Source organism: Pteropus vampyrus, unplaced genomic scaffold, assembly GCF_000151845.1.
Source record: "Pteropus vampyrus isolate Shadow unplaced genomic scaffold, Pvam_2.0 Scaffold55, whole genome shotgun sequence".
Taxonomy (NCBI): Eukaryota; Metazoa; Chordata; class Mammalia; order Chiroptera; family Pteropodidae; genus Pteropus; species Pteropus vampyrus.
In genome coordinates this window covers 918,395-938,760 of record NW_011888836.1, presented here as the reverse complement: position 1 = coordinate 938,760, position 20,366 = coordinate 918,395, and the positions used below count along the sequence as shown (strand labels likewise).

The following is a 20,366-nucleotide window of genomic DNA, read 5'->3' as shown; positions in this document are numbered from 1 at the left end:
GTGCTCATTAAAAAATGCGTCGTGTGACATAAATCAGAGAAAGATAAATACAATATGATTTCACTTATATGTGGAATCTAAAAAACAAAAAGAATAAACTAATAGAAAACAGACTCACCAATACAGGGGACAATCTAGTGATGACAAGAAGGGAGGGATGTTGTGGGGCTGGGAGAAAGGGGTAAAGGGTTAAAGAAGTACAAATTAGTAGTTTATAGATGGTCACAGGGAAGGGGAGCATGGCATAGGGAACGCAGTCAGCAGTAATGTAATGGCTAGGTGGAGAGCCAGAGGAGTGACGGAGTAATCAGGGGAATCATTTCATAAACTATACAAATGTCTAACCAATGTACTGTGTACTTCAAACTAATAATAAAATAAATGCTAAAAAAAAAAAATGTGTTGAATAAAGTCTCAGTGACGGTATTCATGCCAGATGTTCAAAAGAGTAACCAATTCGGAAATGTGCCTTAGCAGTTAATTCATAATAGTGAGACAGGGAAAGACCCTTGGTCTCACTGCTGACTTACTGCCATGGTGAGTCCCCCATAATAATGGAAATGTGTCATGTTCCTCAGTTACACTGGTATTTTAAAAAAAGGCAGAAAAGCACTATTTACAGGAAGCTAGAAACTGGGCTAACGCACATGACTTAGTTTCTCTGTGATGGTTTCTCCTTGTCTATTACGAATATGGGATATAAAAATATGATGGCGGTAGGAAGCAGGAGGGAGTGGCTCCAGTCTCAGAAATGGACTTTTTGGTTCACATCCATTTGTGTGATATGGCAGAGGTCCTGACATGAGGGTCCAATTTTAAGCCTTTTGACAAGGGGTCACTCTATGTAAACCTTCTAAATTATATATCTTTACAATCCCATAAGGGTTTACTTAAACACACAAATTACAACATGTAGGATGAGAATTATAAAGAGAATTACAGAGACCAAAAACATTCTAAAGGTCATTGGGTTCATGGCCTTACTTCTGAAGACAAGAAACAACCCAAGAAGAAATCTTTATTTGGTTCCCAAAACTCTCTAGAGAAAAAGTGGATCTGAAAATTCTCTTTTGATTGTCAATTGTTACAATGTTAACTTTCCAAAGAAATTTATTTTCAAGTGAAGTCCAAGGAAAATCTTGTTTAAATTAATGTCTGGAACACGTGTTATTTGGCATTGACCATTAGAAGTAGGCACGAAATTAGGGTTTTTAGGATATTAACACTGCAAGTAGCAAAAACTTTTTTCTTTTTTTTTTGTGGTTTATGATTGAAAATGTCTTAAGGGTGATACAATTCTAGGTGAGTTATTAACAAGTCAGTCAGCAACTAAAACTCTGGTTTTGGCTTTTCTTGGAGGTTCCACTGACTTGCAATGATTTATAATTGGTTCAGAAAATACCACGAATCTACATTAAGGCATTTGGTTATGTTTAAATAAAATAAAATTTAAAAAGGCAGTAGTATAAATTGAAATTCTAAAATCCCAGGCAAAAATTTCAGAAAGCTGCATTGCTAGGAGAATCTACAGAATTGCACAATTAAATCTGTTTTAGAGAGTAATGAAAACATTCATTTACAGTTCCACAAGTATTTAAGGAATGCCTCCTGGGTGCCCAAGGCCATTTTCAGCTCTGAGAGTGTGAAAGAAGAAAATTAACCTTTACCTGGTGCCCATCATCTGTCAGGAATTATATTAGGTGCTTTCTCATGTGACATTTCATAAACAGTTGACCCTTAAACAACTTGAGTTTGAACTGTATAGGTCCATTTATATGCAGTTTTTTTTTCAATAAATACTGTAAATGTAGTTTCTCTTCCTTATGATTTTCTTAATAACATTTTCTTTTCTCTAGCTTACTTTATTATAAGAATACCTTACTTTATTATAAGTATATAATACCTATAATGTACAAAAATGTGTTAATCTATTGTTTATGTTATCAGTCAGGCTTCTAGTCAACAGTAGGCAATTAGTGGTTAAGTTCTGGGGAAGTAAAAAGTTACAGCAGGTTTTTGACGGTGCAGAGGGGTCAGTGCACCTAACATCTCCCCACCCCTGCCGGCTGTTCAAGGATCAATTATACTCTAAACAAAGATCCTTCCAAGTGGGAATCGTTCCATTCCATTGATTACTGTAACTCAGAGAGGTTAATATTTGCCCAAGGTCACACACTCAGTTAAGCAGAGTGGGAAGATAAAACAGAGATCACCAGAGAAGCAAAATAAACAAAAAAGCTGCATCTTGTTGCCAAGGCCATTAAGAAAACACCAAATACTTATTGAGGGAGGAAACATGAGGGGTTTTAAGTGCTAGAAAGGGAGTTCAAGGTGGTTATGCTAATTAGGCACTGGGTCTGTGCACAGTTCGTTAAAACAAACCTCACTAACTTTTAGTCAAGAAGTTCTTCTAACAAGGGTCTGGCTTGTGGGGGTGGGGCATTTGAAGTTCCTGGTCCATTATCAGCTTTCACTGGTGAGAACCAGTGATGAAACCCAACAGCCAGTTTTGCTATCTCCTAGGCAAGGGCTGGTACAAGTGGAAATTTTTCTTTTATAGTAGCAAAGGCAAGTAACTTTAAAATTCCCATTTAGATAAGGTAAACATTTTTAATATCTCAAGAATGACTGAGAAAAATAAAAACACTGACATGAAAGTAAATGGACAAAATTCTGAAGGAAAAAAGTTATCTGCAAAAAAGCTGATGGCATAGGCAAAAAACTCTTCAGACAGACATAAAAAGGAATGGAAGGTGGGAGAGAACATTATTATTTCACCTTCTATAGCTCCTGGCATTAAAATAATTGAGTAAAATAGTGATAAGATGTCAACATATTACCATAGGATTGCTGACAAGTAACTCAAATATCCTTGCAAGCTTTATGTAAATTACATTACGACCTGATTTTCTTCCCCAGAGAAATACAGTTATGATGGTGACTATCTACCCAGGCAAAATGATGTGAAAAACTAACTAGATTCCATAGATTATTAAAGCCCCCTAAAACAAAAGATTTGCTAAAAGCAATTCTGGTTCAAATAATAAACTTAGTAAAGATAAAATAACTTGGACACTTAATATACAGATGAAGGTCCTCCAGTCTCTATTTTCATTTACTACATTTTAACCTCACTGGATGGCCATTTTTCTACCTCCCACAAGGGAGATGGCAAAGTCCCCATTAAACATATTCATTGTTTCTGCTACCATGGTTTACTGGCAATGCTGCCCTGTCACTGATTCTTTTAAAATTCTGTTTTCAGAGTTATGAATGAGCTGAAAGTTCATTCTTTGGTGCAAAATTATAGTTCTGCTTCAGAAGCTAGCACTTTTGAAATTTTATCACAACTTATTTCCCATTATAATGGCATGTTCTTTTGGGAAAATGCAGCAAATATGATTTGATTAGATTTGCTTCGACAAATACTTTCTGAAGAGTGTTTTGGGTCCTAGACTCAGTTACTGACCTCATCGAGTTTTTAGTCTAATGTCATTTAAATGGAAATATTTAAAAATAATGAAAACTTAATATAATACATAATCTATTACAAAAAAATACAGAAAGTGCAGGTGTAAGTAGCTGTGAAAGAGGTGCTCCTAGAAGTGAGGATGGGAGTGCACAGAGACTCGACAATCTAACAGAGTAACGGGGCTTCAAAAGGACGATGTTTCTCCTGAAATTTGAACTTTTTTTCCCAGTGTTTGTCGGTTCCCATTCTTTTCTTGCAATTCAGTTATAGCCCTATAAAGGTGAGCACATTCCCCAACCCTTCCAAGCACTGCTTGTCTTGGGAGACAAAAAGCATAGTTTTCTAAATGCATCTTCGATGCCACATTCTCGCCCCAAGTTCCAAGTTCTCTTTACCAAAAATTAAAATGTCACCACTTGGACAAGATCAAAGTCATTCTATCTTAGTATGACCTATTATTCTGTTTCAGAGAAAACCTAAAAATAAGTAATAAAGAAATAGCAATATTTAGTTGGGAATATGGTGACAGAGCATTGAAATCCTTCACTAGTTTATGTCACATCTTTTTGTTATTTCCTAAAGAGAAATATTCTTTATGATAAATTTACATATAAACTCAATATAGTAAAGAAAAATAAAAAGCTTTAAAAAGATGGATTTTGAAATCAGAGCACTTTAAGGCAAATCGGGGCTCCATCATATCTAACTGGGTGACCTTGGACAGATTATGTAAATTTCCTGTGCTAACCTCAAAAGCAGCAGTCCCCAACCTTTTCGGCACCAAGGACTGGTGCTCCTTTGGGAATCTAATGCCTGATGATCTGAGGTGGAGCTGAGGTGGTGATGCTAGTGCTGGGGAGTGGCTGAAAATACAGACGAAGCTTTGCTCTCTCGTCAGCTGCTCGCTTCCTGTTGTGAGGGCTAGTTCCTGGAGGTTGGGGATCCCTGCAAGAGTATTCAAGCTTTGGATAAAAAAACTAATAAAGTTTCTGTGAATGGATTAAGTCTGTAACGAGGGTCAACAAACTTTTTCCGTAAGGGCCAGAGTCAGTATGTTTGGCTTTTGGGGAATTACAGTCTGTTACAATATCTCAACTCTGCTGCTATTGCAATGTAAACAGCCATAAATAACATGTAAACAATGGGCGTGGTTCATGGCTGTGTCCCATTATTTATAAAATTTTATTCATAAATTGGGTCATCTGGTAGAAATATGGCATATACCACTTAGTACCTTAGCTTTTTTTGTTTGCTTACTGCTAACACATCCTTGGCATTCAAATCTTTTTCATTTTATTATTGGAATACTGATATTCTCCATTCTCCTAAAACTAAATGTAGCAAACTTATGATTAGTTGAGAAGAATAAATATTAAAATTATTACATAAAATATTGTGTTTACTCATGTAAAGTGACAGGAATAGTCGATAAAGAGTCATGTGCAAATCATGTACACATTAAAAATATCTGATACCCAGTAAGGAATGGGCCAGTTCAGAATATATGTTGTCTATAGCCCATCAACGTATGTCACCTGGCCACAAGAGTTTTGAGAATAGTGTGCAAAAAGGAGATGACATATGCTAACCCAATCCCTGGTGATGCTTTCCGCTTGTGAAATCAGTGTCACTCTTTCAATAACTAATATGTACTAGTGTTTGCAGGTGGGTATAAATGGATGAATAGCTTGGGAACATAATTAACAGAGTGTGCTTTAGCCAACAATAAATATGTTGAAAGTAGTCTCCTCGGTTATATCCAGATTCATCCATCTGTTAGTTTGCTTATACAGCAGAATGACTTTGTGAAACAATGATTTCAAAGAATTAAAAATATACCATGGTTAAATTATACAGCTTCATTTTCTGCTGAGTCAGACAGTGGGGCTTAGTTGCTCACATCGGGGTTGGTCCCTGAGATTGGCAGGAAGTTTATAGTAACCCCTGGCTCAAGCAGAGATCCCCTGTCTCAGAGAAGGGGCTGGTTTGTTCTCGAGGGGCTTTCTTACAGCTGTACCCCATTCCTCTGTCTAGGCATCAAACCTGGATTTTAGATTTCGGTTCCTGCTGCCTAGATTGTATACTTGACTATTAATAAATAAATAAATTGATTTCTCAGATTGCTTCCCCAGATTCAAACTTCATTAATGTCAAAATGTGATCAATTTTGCAAGCTTTGTTTAACCAATTAATTGGGTCTTACCCTTTTGCCTGTTCACAAGCCAGATAGATATTAGTGATGATCAAATAAGCTGTGGCTAAGTGCCCGGCGTCACGGGTCCTACCAGTAATGCCTGCCTGCTATACACCAACGAGACTAAATAAAACATCTATCATATGACTTCCAGCACAGCGCATCAGACCCTGGCCTTTCAAATCACACAGACCTCGGTTTGAAAAGGACTAACGGTATACACTGCATAGCGTTGTTGGGAAGATTTTAAGAGACGTGCCAAAAAAAAAAAAAAAAGTATATAGCACAGTGCCTGATATAGAATAAGTGTGTAATGAATGCTAGCAATGATGAATGCTAACATTATTTCTCGAAGACATCAGACATTGCAAAGAATGAAAGTAGAGTTGTCAGGGGTGTACCTGACAATTAACCTTGGAGATAGATTTGCAAACTAAGAAATTCAGGAAGAGGGCCTAAGGTACAAATGTTCTCTGAGTGCCTGACAGGTGTAAACTGTCCTAGATACTGGAAAATAAAATGAATAGGACAAGCCCAGCCCTCCCAGGGTTTAAGGTCAGGACCAGGGCTGGACACAAAGCTCAAAATGTAGAAAGAGGTTCCTGTGCAAGCACAGAGAAGGGACACTTGATTCAACCTGGGACCTCAAGAGATGTCCTGAAGTGAATCTTGGTGGCTAAATAGTTAGGCAGGCAAAGACCAGTTAAGATGTACAGGTAGCTCAATCCCACTGCAGTTTCAAAATGCAAAGTGGAGGGGCAAAGAGAAGTTAAGTCATCAACCCTCAGAGTCCCCATTCTTCAAAGCCAAATCCAAAGTCACAGGAACTGGGGGTTCTTAGCCCATCTCAGGCACCTGACCTCTGTTGAATGTACTTTCTGTGTTATGGAGATTCTGGGGATTTATCTACTGAAATACTTAGACTGATTTCCATAAATCACATAAGAAATCTACCTCATTAAAAAAAACAAAAAACAAAAAACAAAAAAAAAAACAAAGAGACAGCAATTAATTATATTTGGATCTTTTGGGTTTGGAACCTTAAATCACTAAAAAGAGCCCCTCTGTCCTGATATTATCTGTGTACAAGTGCTGGGCTCTGCTAAAGACTTTAGTATCACAGGAAGTTCTAGTGCATTTTCCATGTAAGGGAAAGATACTCTCTCTGTTTTTTGGTGACTCTTAAACACTGTTTCTCAAGCCCATACAGTGATTTGTGTTCACGAGCTGCTGCACCTCCTGTGTCTCCTCTATGTCCAGGGACCTACATCCTCTGGCATATCTGGATGGGTCAGGATGATGCACTAACTACTGTCTGTGGGGTGAAAATTGTTCTCATAGACCCTCAGGAAAGAATCTCTAAACTCAAGTCCCTAACCACGGCAGGATAGAGACTTCTAGCTCATCATTCTTTTTTTCTGGGCAGGAGTGGAAATGATGTGTGCCACTTCCAGTCTGGGCCCATAAAAATCTTGAACAAATCACCCTCTCTTCCCTTTGTCATCTATAATTGCATGTATATATGTCTAGGGTGACCTTGGAAGCCACATGGGGAAGATGAGGGAGCCACTGTCACTCCAGGTCCCTGAATGACCGTGTGGGGTAGAGAAGACCTCCCCTCCCCAAACTCCCATGACCTGAAACCCCATTACTGCTAAGTAAGTAAGAAATACATTTCAACTAGGCCTAAGTCACTGGAATTTTAGAATTGAATTGTAGCAGTTAGCCTATTTTAACTAATACATCTGGTTAAATATATTTGTGGCTAATTCATTTACTTTTTCTTTCCTTCTTTTTAAACTAGTACCAGAGAAAATTATCCCATGGTTTCAGAGCACTACAGGATCTCATCTTCACAGAAATCTATTTTTGTTAATCCAAAGCCTAGTAATCATGATATAACTGAATCAGAGTCTGCAAAATCAGGTATCCATAGAGGGTAGGGTGATAACATAAATCAATAAAGCTAGTATGAAAAATAGGAAAAACAATTACTGGAACATGCTTGCTCTGCTTAAAGAGGAATACTATTTAGTTTCCAACAACTGTTGTCATGTCAGAATACAGGCATTATTGTTCGATCTTTCCATTTTTTAAGAGGAATAGGAGATCCATAATTTATGTGAATTTTTCCAATTTTTACTCTCTGCAAGCTAAATAAAACAGAGCCATGGGCTTTGTATAAACAGACCTGCAGTGTATGAACTGTGACTTTAAAGTGACACAGAATCCAGCTTTCAAACATGTCCCCCAAACCATCAGGCGTGCTATGAGATACTTTCTTTGAGAATTCAAAACATCTCTGATGCAAAAGAAACTAGCCCACAGCAAATATCTAAAACATAAGAAACCAAATTTAGGAATTCAGAGTCCTCGCAGTCCTGGAATGTGAAACCTACTGAGTTCCAAGAGGTGCTGAGCCTTGTCTGAAGAGACAGAGAGAGAAAAAAAAAAAAAAAAAAAACTAACCAATTGTGATGTTACACTCAGCAGCAGCAGGGAGGATGGGAAGACAGACCTGGTATACAGTGGATTAGGGCCAAGAATCCAAGAGTGATCAAGAGAAAACTGATGTAGACTCTTTTAAGTAACCACTTACGCTTTCTGTCACAACAAGCTCTAATGGGCATCAGCTTTAACCTCTAATGAGCTGATGACAGCCTGTGAAGATGACCAGCCCTGCTGCCATTGCTCTCTTTAACCACCAGCCATGGTCCAAAGAATTCTGGTGTCTATTCTGATTGTCATTTGTGAAACTTCCCAACATGAAGAGCAGCACCTTCTTTCACAGAACCTGAGTTCCCACAACAGCCCAAGGCTCTAGGAATGAAAAATTTCCCACATCAGATTTTAAGAGCAGAAGAAGCTGCTGGATGTCCCAGAGCCTACTTCAAAGAGGGGACAGCCTTCTTCTGATAAATGCAAATGACTTTCTGAAAGGCACTCTTTTAATTGCCTGGCTGAGACAACGCTTTGCCAAGAATGGTACAAGATATGGTAAATATACCATCTTCTTTGGACTCAGGTAGACTAAGATTTAATTCTCACTCTGCTATTTTCTGATAGTATGTGCCTACTTTCTTGTAGGAAGGGGGAGGGTCAAGTGAAATAATGTATATAAATAATGTATATAAAGCACTCAGAACAGTGCCTATCACACAGGCTGCCCCCAAACAATAGCTTTTGCCATTATCATGGAAAATGAAGCTGCGTAATGTCAAGGAATTTAGGTAGAGGTTGTTTAATGTGAGCACATAATACATACTCAATAAATGTTTGTTTAATATAAGAGCAATCTTAATTTACGTCTTAAGTTTTAAAGAGCAGGAAGCTAAATTCGTTTCCTATCCTGAGGCTAAAAGGGGATGGTTCCAGAGAAAGTGAGCAATTGGCTATATTGTACATTCACCGTGATTTTATTAGTGAAGCTGATATGGATGGAACTAAAAACAAAGATCATTAAAAGGGATACAGTATCTGCAATCAGCCCCACCGGCCAAAAGGGCACTGAAGGACATTTACTAATGAGGGTAATTAAACACGACTTGATAACCACTAAAAGCCCTGCTGATTATGTCAGTGAAGCAAATAAAGAAGAAACCTCACCCTCTGAAAAAAGAGGACATTATTTAAAAGTGTCTGTCCAACTGCCAACAGCACTGTGAGGAAATAACTCCTGTTCAGAACACATCTGATGACAGTTTGAAATATGGGTCCAATCTTGACGGTCCAAACCAGAGCAACCATCTACAAGTACTGATAAAAGTCTACTACACACAAGAGAAAAAGACACAGAAGTGTTTTTCTTTGTTCTTCATTTCTTAGGCCTCTTTTAGCTATTTTGTTAAAGAAACTGGCAACCTGCGTTTGGCACAAAACTTAAACAGACCGAGATGCTAATCAACAGCAAGAATGGTAAGAGCTACCTTTGTTAAGGATGCTTTGCTTTGTTTTCTTCCTAATCAGTTAGCTCCTTTAAGATACTTTCTCCTGGCAGGAAGAGAGGAATCTTGGCTAAGCCAGTTTTAAGCTAGGCATTGTAGCCTTCTGGGGACCATTACTGCAGACCTGCCTTTGCCTGTAACCACAGGCATTCACCAACTACTTAAACTGACCTCTGAGATTTACCCGTGCTTTAAATCTGGTGATTCTTTAAGCATGTCGGCTGAGACATCAAGTAGACCACACTGCCTAATTATGACAAGCTATGTCTGCCTATGGTACGGTCTCCATCCACATCTTGAAGCAACACACATGCTCCATAAAATACCAGCCATGCATAATAAAAATCAACTAAAACTTGTCTAGAATGTAACATGGCACCAATCTCATTTCTGAAGCCCATGTAAAGAGACAATATCTTCAAATAGCTAATTAATAATTATGAACCATATTCTATTGCTAAAAAGGCTTAATGCACACTACCACACAGAAACAATTTCTAACAGTGAGCCACATTTGACTTATGGAAAATAGAATGCAGTGTATTTTACAAAAGTGAATTTCTCAGGAACTGACAATGATTTTAATATTTAAAGCAATAACATCTTATTTAGAAAATGGAGAAGCATTTGGAGTAAATTCACTTAGAAAGTAAGAGTACTAAATATTTTTTATAAGGAAAAGTAAATGATAAAATCCATCAAAAACGTTGAAAAAAATCTTGATGAATTCAAGTTGGAGAATTTATCCTAACAGATCTGAAGATATATTAGAAAGCCATAGCAATAAACATACGGTGGTACTGGCCCAAGAACAGACTAATAAAACAAGTAGTGCAGAACAGAGAGTTAGGAAGCCAGCCCACAGACCCACACATGTATACCCACCTGCTTTATGGCAAATAGACCACTGGGTTATCTTTTTAGTAAATGGTGTTGGATAGTCACAGAGGAAAAGAACAACTCTGATTCATATCTTGTACCAAATGAATAATCCATTACAAATGAGTCACAGATATCACAGGTAAAACAATAGAGTTTCAAGAAGACAATGTAAAGATTAGTGGGGGGGGGGGGGCGGAGATTCATTACCTTGGGGTAGACAAAGTTTTCTTAAATAAGAGATATAGATTCACTAGCCATAATGGAAAAAACTGATGAACTGGACTTTATTAAAGTAAAAAAAAAAAACAAAAAACTTTTGTTCAACGAAAGAGACTAGAGATTAAGAAGCAAGCTACAGAATGGGAGAAGATATTTATAATGCATTCACCGGACAAAGAACTGATATCCATAAATATAAGGACCTCATACAAGTCAATAAAAGACAGAAAATCCAACAGAAAAGTAGTCAAATAAACTGAACGAAGAAGATACTAAAATAGTAAGTCAGTAAGAACATCCACATTAAATCAGAATAAGAGACATACCATCAGAGTGAGTGGCTAAAATTAAAACAAACAAACAAACAACAAAAAAACAAGTGCTAGTGAGGATGTAGGCAATTTGAACTCTCATAGACCGCTGTGGCGAGGGAAGGTATGAACTGGTATAGTAACTTTGGAAAACTGGCAGCACCATACTAAAGGAATCTGTTGTTAAATGGTAAAAAGACAAATCACGCTGACTTTGAAGGAAGCTTTACTGGCCATAAGTGGACAGGGTTGATGGATTCACTTCCCGAGGGAGTCTGCACCCACCGCCAACTCTTTCACACAAGCCTTTCCTAGTGTATGATGGGGTACGCTAAAGGTTGGGTACAGGGCCAAACATCTGTCATGCTAAGGAAGGACTTGATAATTCCCCAAGAGTGGATGGGGGTATGAAATCACCAACAAAACACTCATTAGGATGTTGCGGGATGATAACGATTCTGACCTAAGTTAAGGAAGTGCCTTGGTGATGGAGATAAGTGAATAGATTTCATGAACTACCTTAGAGGTAGAGGAGAGAGAACTCTTGGTGTTGTATTCCTACACTGCATATTTTATTCTATTATGAGGTAAAAATGAGAATGAATAAAACACTCATTTTGTAATTTTGTCACAATTTTCTCTTGGACAGAAGCTCTTGATCTAGAGTAAAATGTCAACAAAGAACCAAGAAGTCACAAAAAAGATGTCATAAGAAGATTGGTACTACATAAAGACATTAACCACAGGGAACAATACAGAAAAAGTTCCAGAAAAATCTTTGCACTATCAAGGAAGTGGGTAGGAAGCAACATTCATTTCCAAGAGTTTACTACGGAGCAAAGAAAACTTCAAAGATCAGGAAAAGAGGTTGAAGATTTATGATGATAATTTTAATAAATTCTGTAATAGGTTATGTTTTACCATTTGATATGAAGTATCAAACTAAGTGGATAAAGGCAATAAAAGAAGCCTTTCCTAAAATAACTACAACAATAAAACCTCATTAAAAATTTTTTTATAGGAATTGGGGGTGGGGGAGAAAGAGCTAGATCAGGAGACATTAAGTGCCTGGTCCGGATCCCCACATTCTGAGCTGTATCTTGGTTCCTGACTCTTGCCCTCCAGTTCTCTGAAGCATCTAGTTATAATTGGTGTCCCTCTAGTTATTAACATTTTTACTGAAGTTGTTGAGTTGGGTTTAAGTTTATGCCTAGAAAATTATGTACAAAGACATGAAACATAAAATACCAAGAGTAGATTTATGAGACAATGTGATCAACATACATTTGCTAATCTTGAACACAGCTCAGGAAAGTGAAAGGATAGATTAATTAAGAATTAAGCCAAACATGAATTTTAATATCCAAAGACATTTATAAGCAACAAACTCTGGGGTATATTTATAGAGCTACTTTAATTAGTCAGTATTCAAAACAGCTTTACACACGAGTCAAGTTTTCAACAGACTTTAAATACACATCTCTTCTAAATGAGAGAGTTGAAAAATACTGTAAATCAAGCATGGAAGCTGGAAGCTGGGCTTGAGTTCACTCTGAGACCAAATTGCGAATCTTGCTATAAATGTAAAATAGAAAACTCGATAACAGGCTGCCACAAAGATTAAACACAACAATAGATGTGAATGTGTTTTGTAAAACAAAAAGCAATTCATTATTTCCTCAAAAGAGTAAAGAAGGGAAAAAGAAAATATGCTCGTTAAAATTTGCTTTTATTCAAGCTAACAGTCCTATCATTAATGTTTACATATATACCTACGAAGAACACATCTGAATTTACTAATAATAATCCAGGAAACAAAAATTCTGTGTTTTTTTATTTTTGACTACTATCCCTCATGCTTGCATTAAGTGTTTCGAAATGACATAACTATCAAATGTATCTAAGAAATACCTGTCACTGTGATTTCTCATGGATTATATTAATATCATCTAGGTAATTTCAAGAGGATCTATATTGGAGTAGTTACTTTAGGCTGTAACATAAGACAGAGCTGCTTGTATGAGTTTATAAAATACAACCATCTTTAGCCTGTTTTCAGTCACAGAAGTGGCGATATTCACAGTATAATATAACAGGTGTCAAAGATTTAAGATATAACAGTATTTAATGTCCTTAGCAGAATACCTGGCATATAGTACGGACCTTATAAATGTTAGCTATTATGATACCTAAAGTTGATTCCAAGCAGATAAAGTTCTTTGTTTTCCACCTATTGGTCATTCCTATCCTTGAACAAGAAAGTAGTTCCTTACGTACACAGTAATACAGAAGTGCACGTTATCTTATAGTCAGCCAAGAACTTCAATGCTTACTGAGCAACTACTATAAGCCAGGCTCCATAATAGACACTACAGATACAAAGATGAACTAGACAACATCTCTAACCTCAAATATTTCTCAAGAATGTAAGTCTCCCGAGGGAAGATATTTGTAGGCTCTGCCCAATTCTGTATCCCTAATGATGGCAATATTCCCTAAAATGTTGAATTTGCTTGGCAAGTGTTTACAGAATGAATAGCCTAGTGCTTTTTCTGTTATACATATGAGCATCTAAATCCCAACACATATATTTTGGATATTCAATGAAGAAAAACTGTAAAGAAGAATATTTGTATTTGTTCAAATGTAATTGGGATTGGGTTTACACTCTAGGCTCCTTAAAACAATGTTAATGATTTTCTTACAAAATAAATATGACCTTTGACACTTCAAAAAGAATTCAAGGAAGCACATGTTGGAAAAAATTCACCAAGGTTTGACAATGTGTAACAGAAAGGAAATTTGATACCATTTCTTTACTGCATGTTTTAACATTTGCCCTACCATTTAAATTATATAATCATGAAATTTTATTTGAAAGATTTAAAATATTGCTTACCTGGTCTTCTTCTCCTCCACCTTCTTCATCATATTTTAAAATATTATCTCTTACATCATCTTCTGGATCAATTAAAAGTTGCTTGGCCTGGCGTTCTTTATCCCGGCGCTTCATCCATACCACAAACATCAGAACGAGGACTGGGTAGAAAAAAAGATTTTAAAAAGCTAACACTATAATTCTTAAAATTTGATCTATCTGATCAGAGTCTTAAACACTAATAATTTTTACTTATATGGGTTGAAAGCTTGGCATAAGCCTTTTACTCTATTATTTATTTCCGACCTCACTTTAAGAAAGACAGGACAAAGCAGGACTCTAGCACTGGGTGTAGAATGGGAAGACTTAGGTTCTAGAACCTGGTGCCCTGTGAACTCACAGGGTGAATGTTTGTCTTCAGTTTCAACATCTAAAAATGGGGACAATAACTGTTTCTATTTTTCACTTTGGCTTGCTAGAGGGTAGGACGCTCTTAATAAAATGGTTTGTAAACTCTAAAACAACAAATAAGAGTTGAATTGTTACTCATTATTTAATTGGTGTTTCATTCAGGTTGGTCAGTCATAATTTCATGCCCCAGATAGGGGAGAATGGCACTTCTCAAGGAGGGTAAGTGCTTGCCAAGATGCCTTAGGTGGTAAGTTGGAATTGGATCAGCAGCTGGAACTTAAAGATTTTTGATTTCCAAAGGCGGGTGTTTTTCTACTACACTATTGCTCATTCCCTTTCATATTAAACTGTAGGTTTCGGGTAAAAAGGCTAGGGATTAGTTTGGGCACTGAAATAACATTAGGCTTTCATGCTTTACACTTTTTGCCAGGTTTAGAATCATAAATTTTCCAGAAGGTTGATGTTAAAATCAGCACCAATTCATTTTCCTTCAAAATGTGACAGTCACTTCGTCATGCCATAATCCATCATATCTGAGTCTTCCCTGATAAGGTTGGCATATATGGCACATTTTAGATGAAACCGAAACAAATCCCTAAATGCACATCTAGGAATGCATTCTCTCTAAAATCTGGAGATATCAGTTTACAACCTGAAGCAAAAGATTTAATGACTCCTATTTGAGCACATTTTTATTATTGGCCATAAAAGTAAATATCTTCCCTTTAAAGCCAGATACATGATCTCATTTGCCATTGTTCCAGAGCTAAATCTAGCAAGTGGATTATTAGTATAGCATGCAGGTTTCAAATTATCGTCAAAGTAGTCTCCACACAGGAAGTAAAAAATGCTCAGGCTTCTATAGTAATTGCTTAGAATAAAGAGACAGAATTCTAAATTACCAGAACACTTGTAAATGGCAAAAACATAAAAGAAATGGCCAACATTTTAAAGAAAGTGATTGGTGCATAGCATGATCACACAATAAACTAAGGCCTGCTGCTATTCAACAATAAAATACAGGGCCCAGGCAATTTATTCTTTTAACCTGCATGCTTAGAAGTGGTTACTAAACTACTTTCCAGTGGTTAATTTCTTGTATTCCACTGAACCAAAAATTGCGAAGTATCTTAAAAAGGAGCAATTCCTTAATCTAGATTTGCTTTAAAGACAGAGAATTTATTGGGCTGTGTAATCATTTCCATTATCAAACGGGCTATGTGAAATACAATTTCTCACTATTTTACACAGCCCTTCAGAAACAAATACCTTGATCCTTGCATGAGTGGAACAGGTCGCTGACTGTGCTTTACATGAAGGAAAGAAAGGAAAGCAATATACTCATTTTCGTCAATCATCAACTACGTGCCATAAATTAGTAGTCAAACCCTAAGTGCTCAAACTTAGTACTGTCTAACATTTTCCTATGAAAATAATTTGCTACAGCTCCCCAAGCCATCTGCATCAGAAAGTGACAACAGGGCATGGAAGAGGTAGGCTGGTTAGGTTTGCTACAAACACATAGGTGCCTGAAACTATGCTCAGGGCTTTCCTCATTCTAAAGTGGACTTGGCTGTCCCATATATGACTGGCAAGAAAATGCTCAGAGGTCGAAGAGAGTTGTTAGATTACTTGAAGGGCAACAACGAAAAAGTTAGTTTCTAAACATTCTAGAAGGCAAAAACATTAAGATCTAAGAGCCAATGAAAGTACTTACTGAGCAGGATGATGATGCAGAGCAGAATAGCGATAATGGCACCTGTGCCGAGTCCTGCACCCACAATTCTATCTACATCCGTACAGTCCCCATTGGAGTCACACTGGCAAACTTTCACACGAAGGATGGAAATGTTTGATTTGGGAGGATTACCCGAATCTGTGATTATGATTGGAACTTCATATATCCCCGCTTCGAGAAATTTTATCTTTAAATTAAGCTGAGCAAAATCACCTGTATTAAAGAAACACAGTTTGATAGTTTATATATAACATGATAAAAAATACATAGCATTTTCTAGAATATACTTACTACCTAATAGTATATATAAACCAGATTACAACTATGTTGCATTGGAAGATATTTTTTGGCTTTAAGGGCTTTTAATATCTTATTTAAACTTTAAGTGGCTTTTAAATATATTTAATGAGATTATAAAACACCTAAAATTAACTTCTCATACCAGGCTTCAAAATTTCTCAACTGCACATATATTCAAATAATGAACGCGTTCTTACCATTAAGCCGAGTGATGGTCCAATTTCTTTTAATAGTCACTGGAGACAAAGGAAGATCAAAAGCAAACGGTCCAGCATTTGGATCAATGTCATAATCAAGTGCTGTGATGTTAATTGAATTGGGGTCTGGAGTTTCGCAAGTCTCTGCTTCTTGAGGTAACACTTGAGGGGCATTGTCATTTATGTCAAGTAAATAGATCTGCAGTGTTCCTGTTCCACTCATTGGAGGAATTCCTTTAAAGGGAGAAAAATCACAAACCCATGCTAAACATTTCTCACTCATGAGCCTAATCACGGTGAAATTCTCAAATTTCTAGCCTTCTTGGCCTTACAATTGTATAACCTTGGAAGAATCTAGTTGCCACAGCACCTGCACACACTTTTGTGAACAAGATCACCTCTTGCTTCCTTTCTAGGATGACCCTGAAGTGCTGCTGCGGGTATGCAAGAGCTGTGCACAGTGACAATGCATGCCTCTGCCGAGTGAAATTCCACACCTTCTCTGCCCTTGCTGTCCATTACTCTGGGCCCTGTGCCCACCACGTTCCTCCAGGCACTGTGAGGGATGTAAGAGGAACAGAACCCTGAACTCGTGATATTCTGGACCCCACTCTTTTGATGGAGAACCAAGACAAGTGCAAGAAAGAACACAGGAATGCTTTTAAAGCTCAAACTCAGCTATAAATTATCGAAACAGTCTACAGATGAGCACTACAGACCCAGACATCATCGTGGGAAGGAATACCATGAAGAAATGATATTTTATTGATCAACCAACTACCTCCTTGAGAAAATATTAGGTTGCTCTACATACTTTATTCCATTGTTATTCTACGGAGTGGGTTTAAACAGATGAGCAACCCAAGTTTCTGCAAACTGCGCATGTTCACACATTCTTGCTACTAAAGACTGGTCTGCCTGACTCCAAATCCATTCGCATTCTACCATAAAATGCTGTCATTACCACTGCTTGTGATAGTTGAGTCTAGTGATTTGGCCTGTGAAATATTTATAAATATATGTACTATATATATATATATATTTATGCACACACATATATTAAGTACGTCCTCACTTAACATTGTCAATAGGTTCTGTGACTCTAAGCCAAACGACGAATAATAAAACCAATTTTACCATAGGTTAATTGATATAAACAAAAAATAAATTCCTACGATGTTGATACATTATTCGAAGACCTGCTATAATAGAAATATTATGTTATTATACATGTATATTACTTAATTATATAATTTATATATATATATATATATATATATATTACATAAATAGACTATAATAAGAATATAACCATCTTCTAAATAAGCTTGCATACCTAGAGCCAGAGGTTTAAGTGACCTATCCAAGGCCATGCAACCAGGAAGGAGAACACATACAATCCTGAGGAGAGGACAAGAGGCAATCTCTCTGGATCTCTCTGAGGAATATGAATGATTCTGAGACAGGGAGAATTAAGGTGAAGGCATAGAGTAGTAAGGTGGAGCCAATACTCTAATACCAACACAACCACTGTGATACTCCATAGTTTGAGGAACTTTTACATTTATTATCGCATTTAATATTATTTGACTCTCACAACAACTTTACAGAATAAGCAAGCAGCAAAAACAATGTATCAATAATGAAACTAAGGCATAGTGAGTATAAGAGCTTGTCCCATCATTAAAGAACAGAATTGGGGCTCCAAATCCAGCCTTGCGATTTAAAGTCAAGTGAATCTGCAAAGCATCACAGTGACATAGATTTAAGTACTCACTGCTATCTCATATCAAACATGTTTTCAAGCAGAGAACAATCTACCTTGGTGAATAAAAAATTTACTTGCAACTCATAACCAACATATGTATATATAGTTTTATAGCTCTTTAAATCGCATCATAACGGTGTAAGATACACTGAAGTTCCATTGCAGAGGAAAGCTACCACTTATATATGGTGAGAGAACATAAAACAGACACTAATGCTGTGCTTTGACATGCATTGGCAGAGCTGTTCCTACCAAGTTTCAACTCTAAATGTTTGAACAGTAGCTCTCATATTAGAAAGGATAAGAAAAATATTGTTTTAGCTCTGTCACCACGTCGGTTTATGACAGATAACGACCTCAATGAATCTTATTACACAGGACTTAGAAAGATTCATTGAAACTGTTTGTATCAAAAGTGTTTGATAGGCAACGTTTTTCAAATTGCACATCTTGACCAACAAATTGAAGCCTGCTATTTTTTTTAGATGCCAACATTCATAGTCTAACATTAAAAGGATTTAAAAATAGGGTTGTGATTCAGTCTTGAAACTATTAACACATAATAGAAATATTTGAGTGTTTAGTTTGTGCAAGGCACTGTTTTAAAAACTTTATGTGTATAAGCCATTTTATTTTCCCCAATACACTATGAATTAGGTACTGTTACCAATATCTTTATTTAACAGAAAAAGAACATGGACAGATTTAAAACCTTGTTGCCAATTCCACAGTTAGAAAATGGTAGGGCCAGAGTCTGGACCCAGGGCATCGGGAGGAACTTCAGAGCCTGCATGTTCAAGCATACATCATACTAAGCTAATGAAGCAAAACAAGTCAAACACTAGGTTTACATAAGTTGCTTTATCCTACGTGTCAAAAAAAAAAAAAAAAAGTCATGTAATCTAAAACAAAACAAAACAAAAACAAAAACACTATCTATTCATCTCAAGCATTTAGAATCCAGCAGAAACCCAGAGGAAAAAAAAAAAACAAAGGTGCTAAATTTTATGTTCCCAAACCAACACACTAAAAGCTCGTGTACTCAAGTATCTCAATTCGTGCACGAAATTAAGAGTTTCTTAGCTCATGGCAGACTAGAGGCAGAGAATTAGAAGAAGAAAAATGCTAGAGATGGATAAACTGATTGGCAGGAGAAATATAAAAAGAACAGCTCCACTCTCTTTAACAAAATACAGGATAATACAATGACTATATTTAATTACGTACCATTGTCAGAAGCAAGGAAAGTAGCATTATATATATTGTTTTTCACATTTGGTGACTCTCTATCCAAAAGAGCAATTGTAGTTATTTGCCCATTTACTGGATCTATTTTTAGCCAATTGGCAGGATCGGATAATTTTGTGTATCTACAAAATGAAAACGCAGTCAGTTTAATGTTTTTGACATTAAAGTTAAAAAATAAAACATATTTTACTGTTTTCGTTCCAAATGCAACCAACTCATTAATTTGCATTTTTGTAGATGATGGTTGGAAATATAGTTTTAACATGGAAAAGTATTGCTGTGACTGGTTATTTAAAGCACATAATGGATGTGTACCGGCAGGCATGCAGGAAACATTAGATAAGTGTTTCAGGAAAAAGATAGGCGCTCGCTCTCTCTACTGTGGGTAAGGCATATTTGACATTCTGTTTTAAGCTTCTGTCTAGTTCAATGGATAGCAATGGTGCAGATAAAATAGCTCAAAAATACCTTCTAAATAAGCAGCAGCCCTAAAGTATAGAGCTTAAGAGAAATATAATAGAAGTTGAATTTTCTATCACAGAACACTCTTAAAATGTTTACCATCTTATTATGGTGGAGATGAGGTCAGAATGGGGCAACGTAACTTCATTTCTAGAAGGATCTCCCGTACTGGGCCATGCCTCAGAACTATATAGCTTTCAAGGGAAGTCCCACAGTCTGAGTCTGTATGAAGCAGATTATTTATATTGGTAGATTTATCATCTTAGACTCCTTTTTTATTGAGGGGGGGTGAGCTTTTTAAGTTTAGGTAACTAATATACAGATTAGAAAAAATATCCTGTT

The 20,366-nt window shown here is 36.7% G+C and overlaps 1 protein-coding gene across 3 annotated transcripts in view; it reads right to left on the bottom strand.

Moving 5' to 3' along the window:
• The window catches only part of CDH2 (cadherin 2), a 197,157-nt gene that overhangs the window by 13,742 nt on the left and 163,049 nt on the right, over window positions 1-20,366 (bottom strand). For all 3 annotated transcript variants that reach the window (XM_011360390.2, XM_011360391.2, XM_023530796.1), the window contains 4 exons: window positions 19,542-19,684; window positions 16,547-16,780; window positions 16,029-16,262; window positions 13,922-14,061 (listed from right to left, as the gene is read on the bottom strand). In XM_011360390.2, coding sequence (XP_011358692.1) covers window positions 13,922-14,061; window positions 16,029-16,262; window positions 16,547-16,780; window positions 19,542-19,684 — 751 coding nt within the window. The remainder of the gene's footprint in view (window positions 1-13,921; window positions 14,062-16,028; window positions 16,263-16,546; window positions 16,781-19,541; window positions 19,685-20,366) is intronic.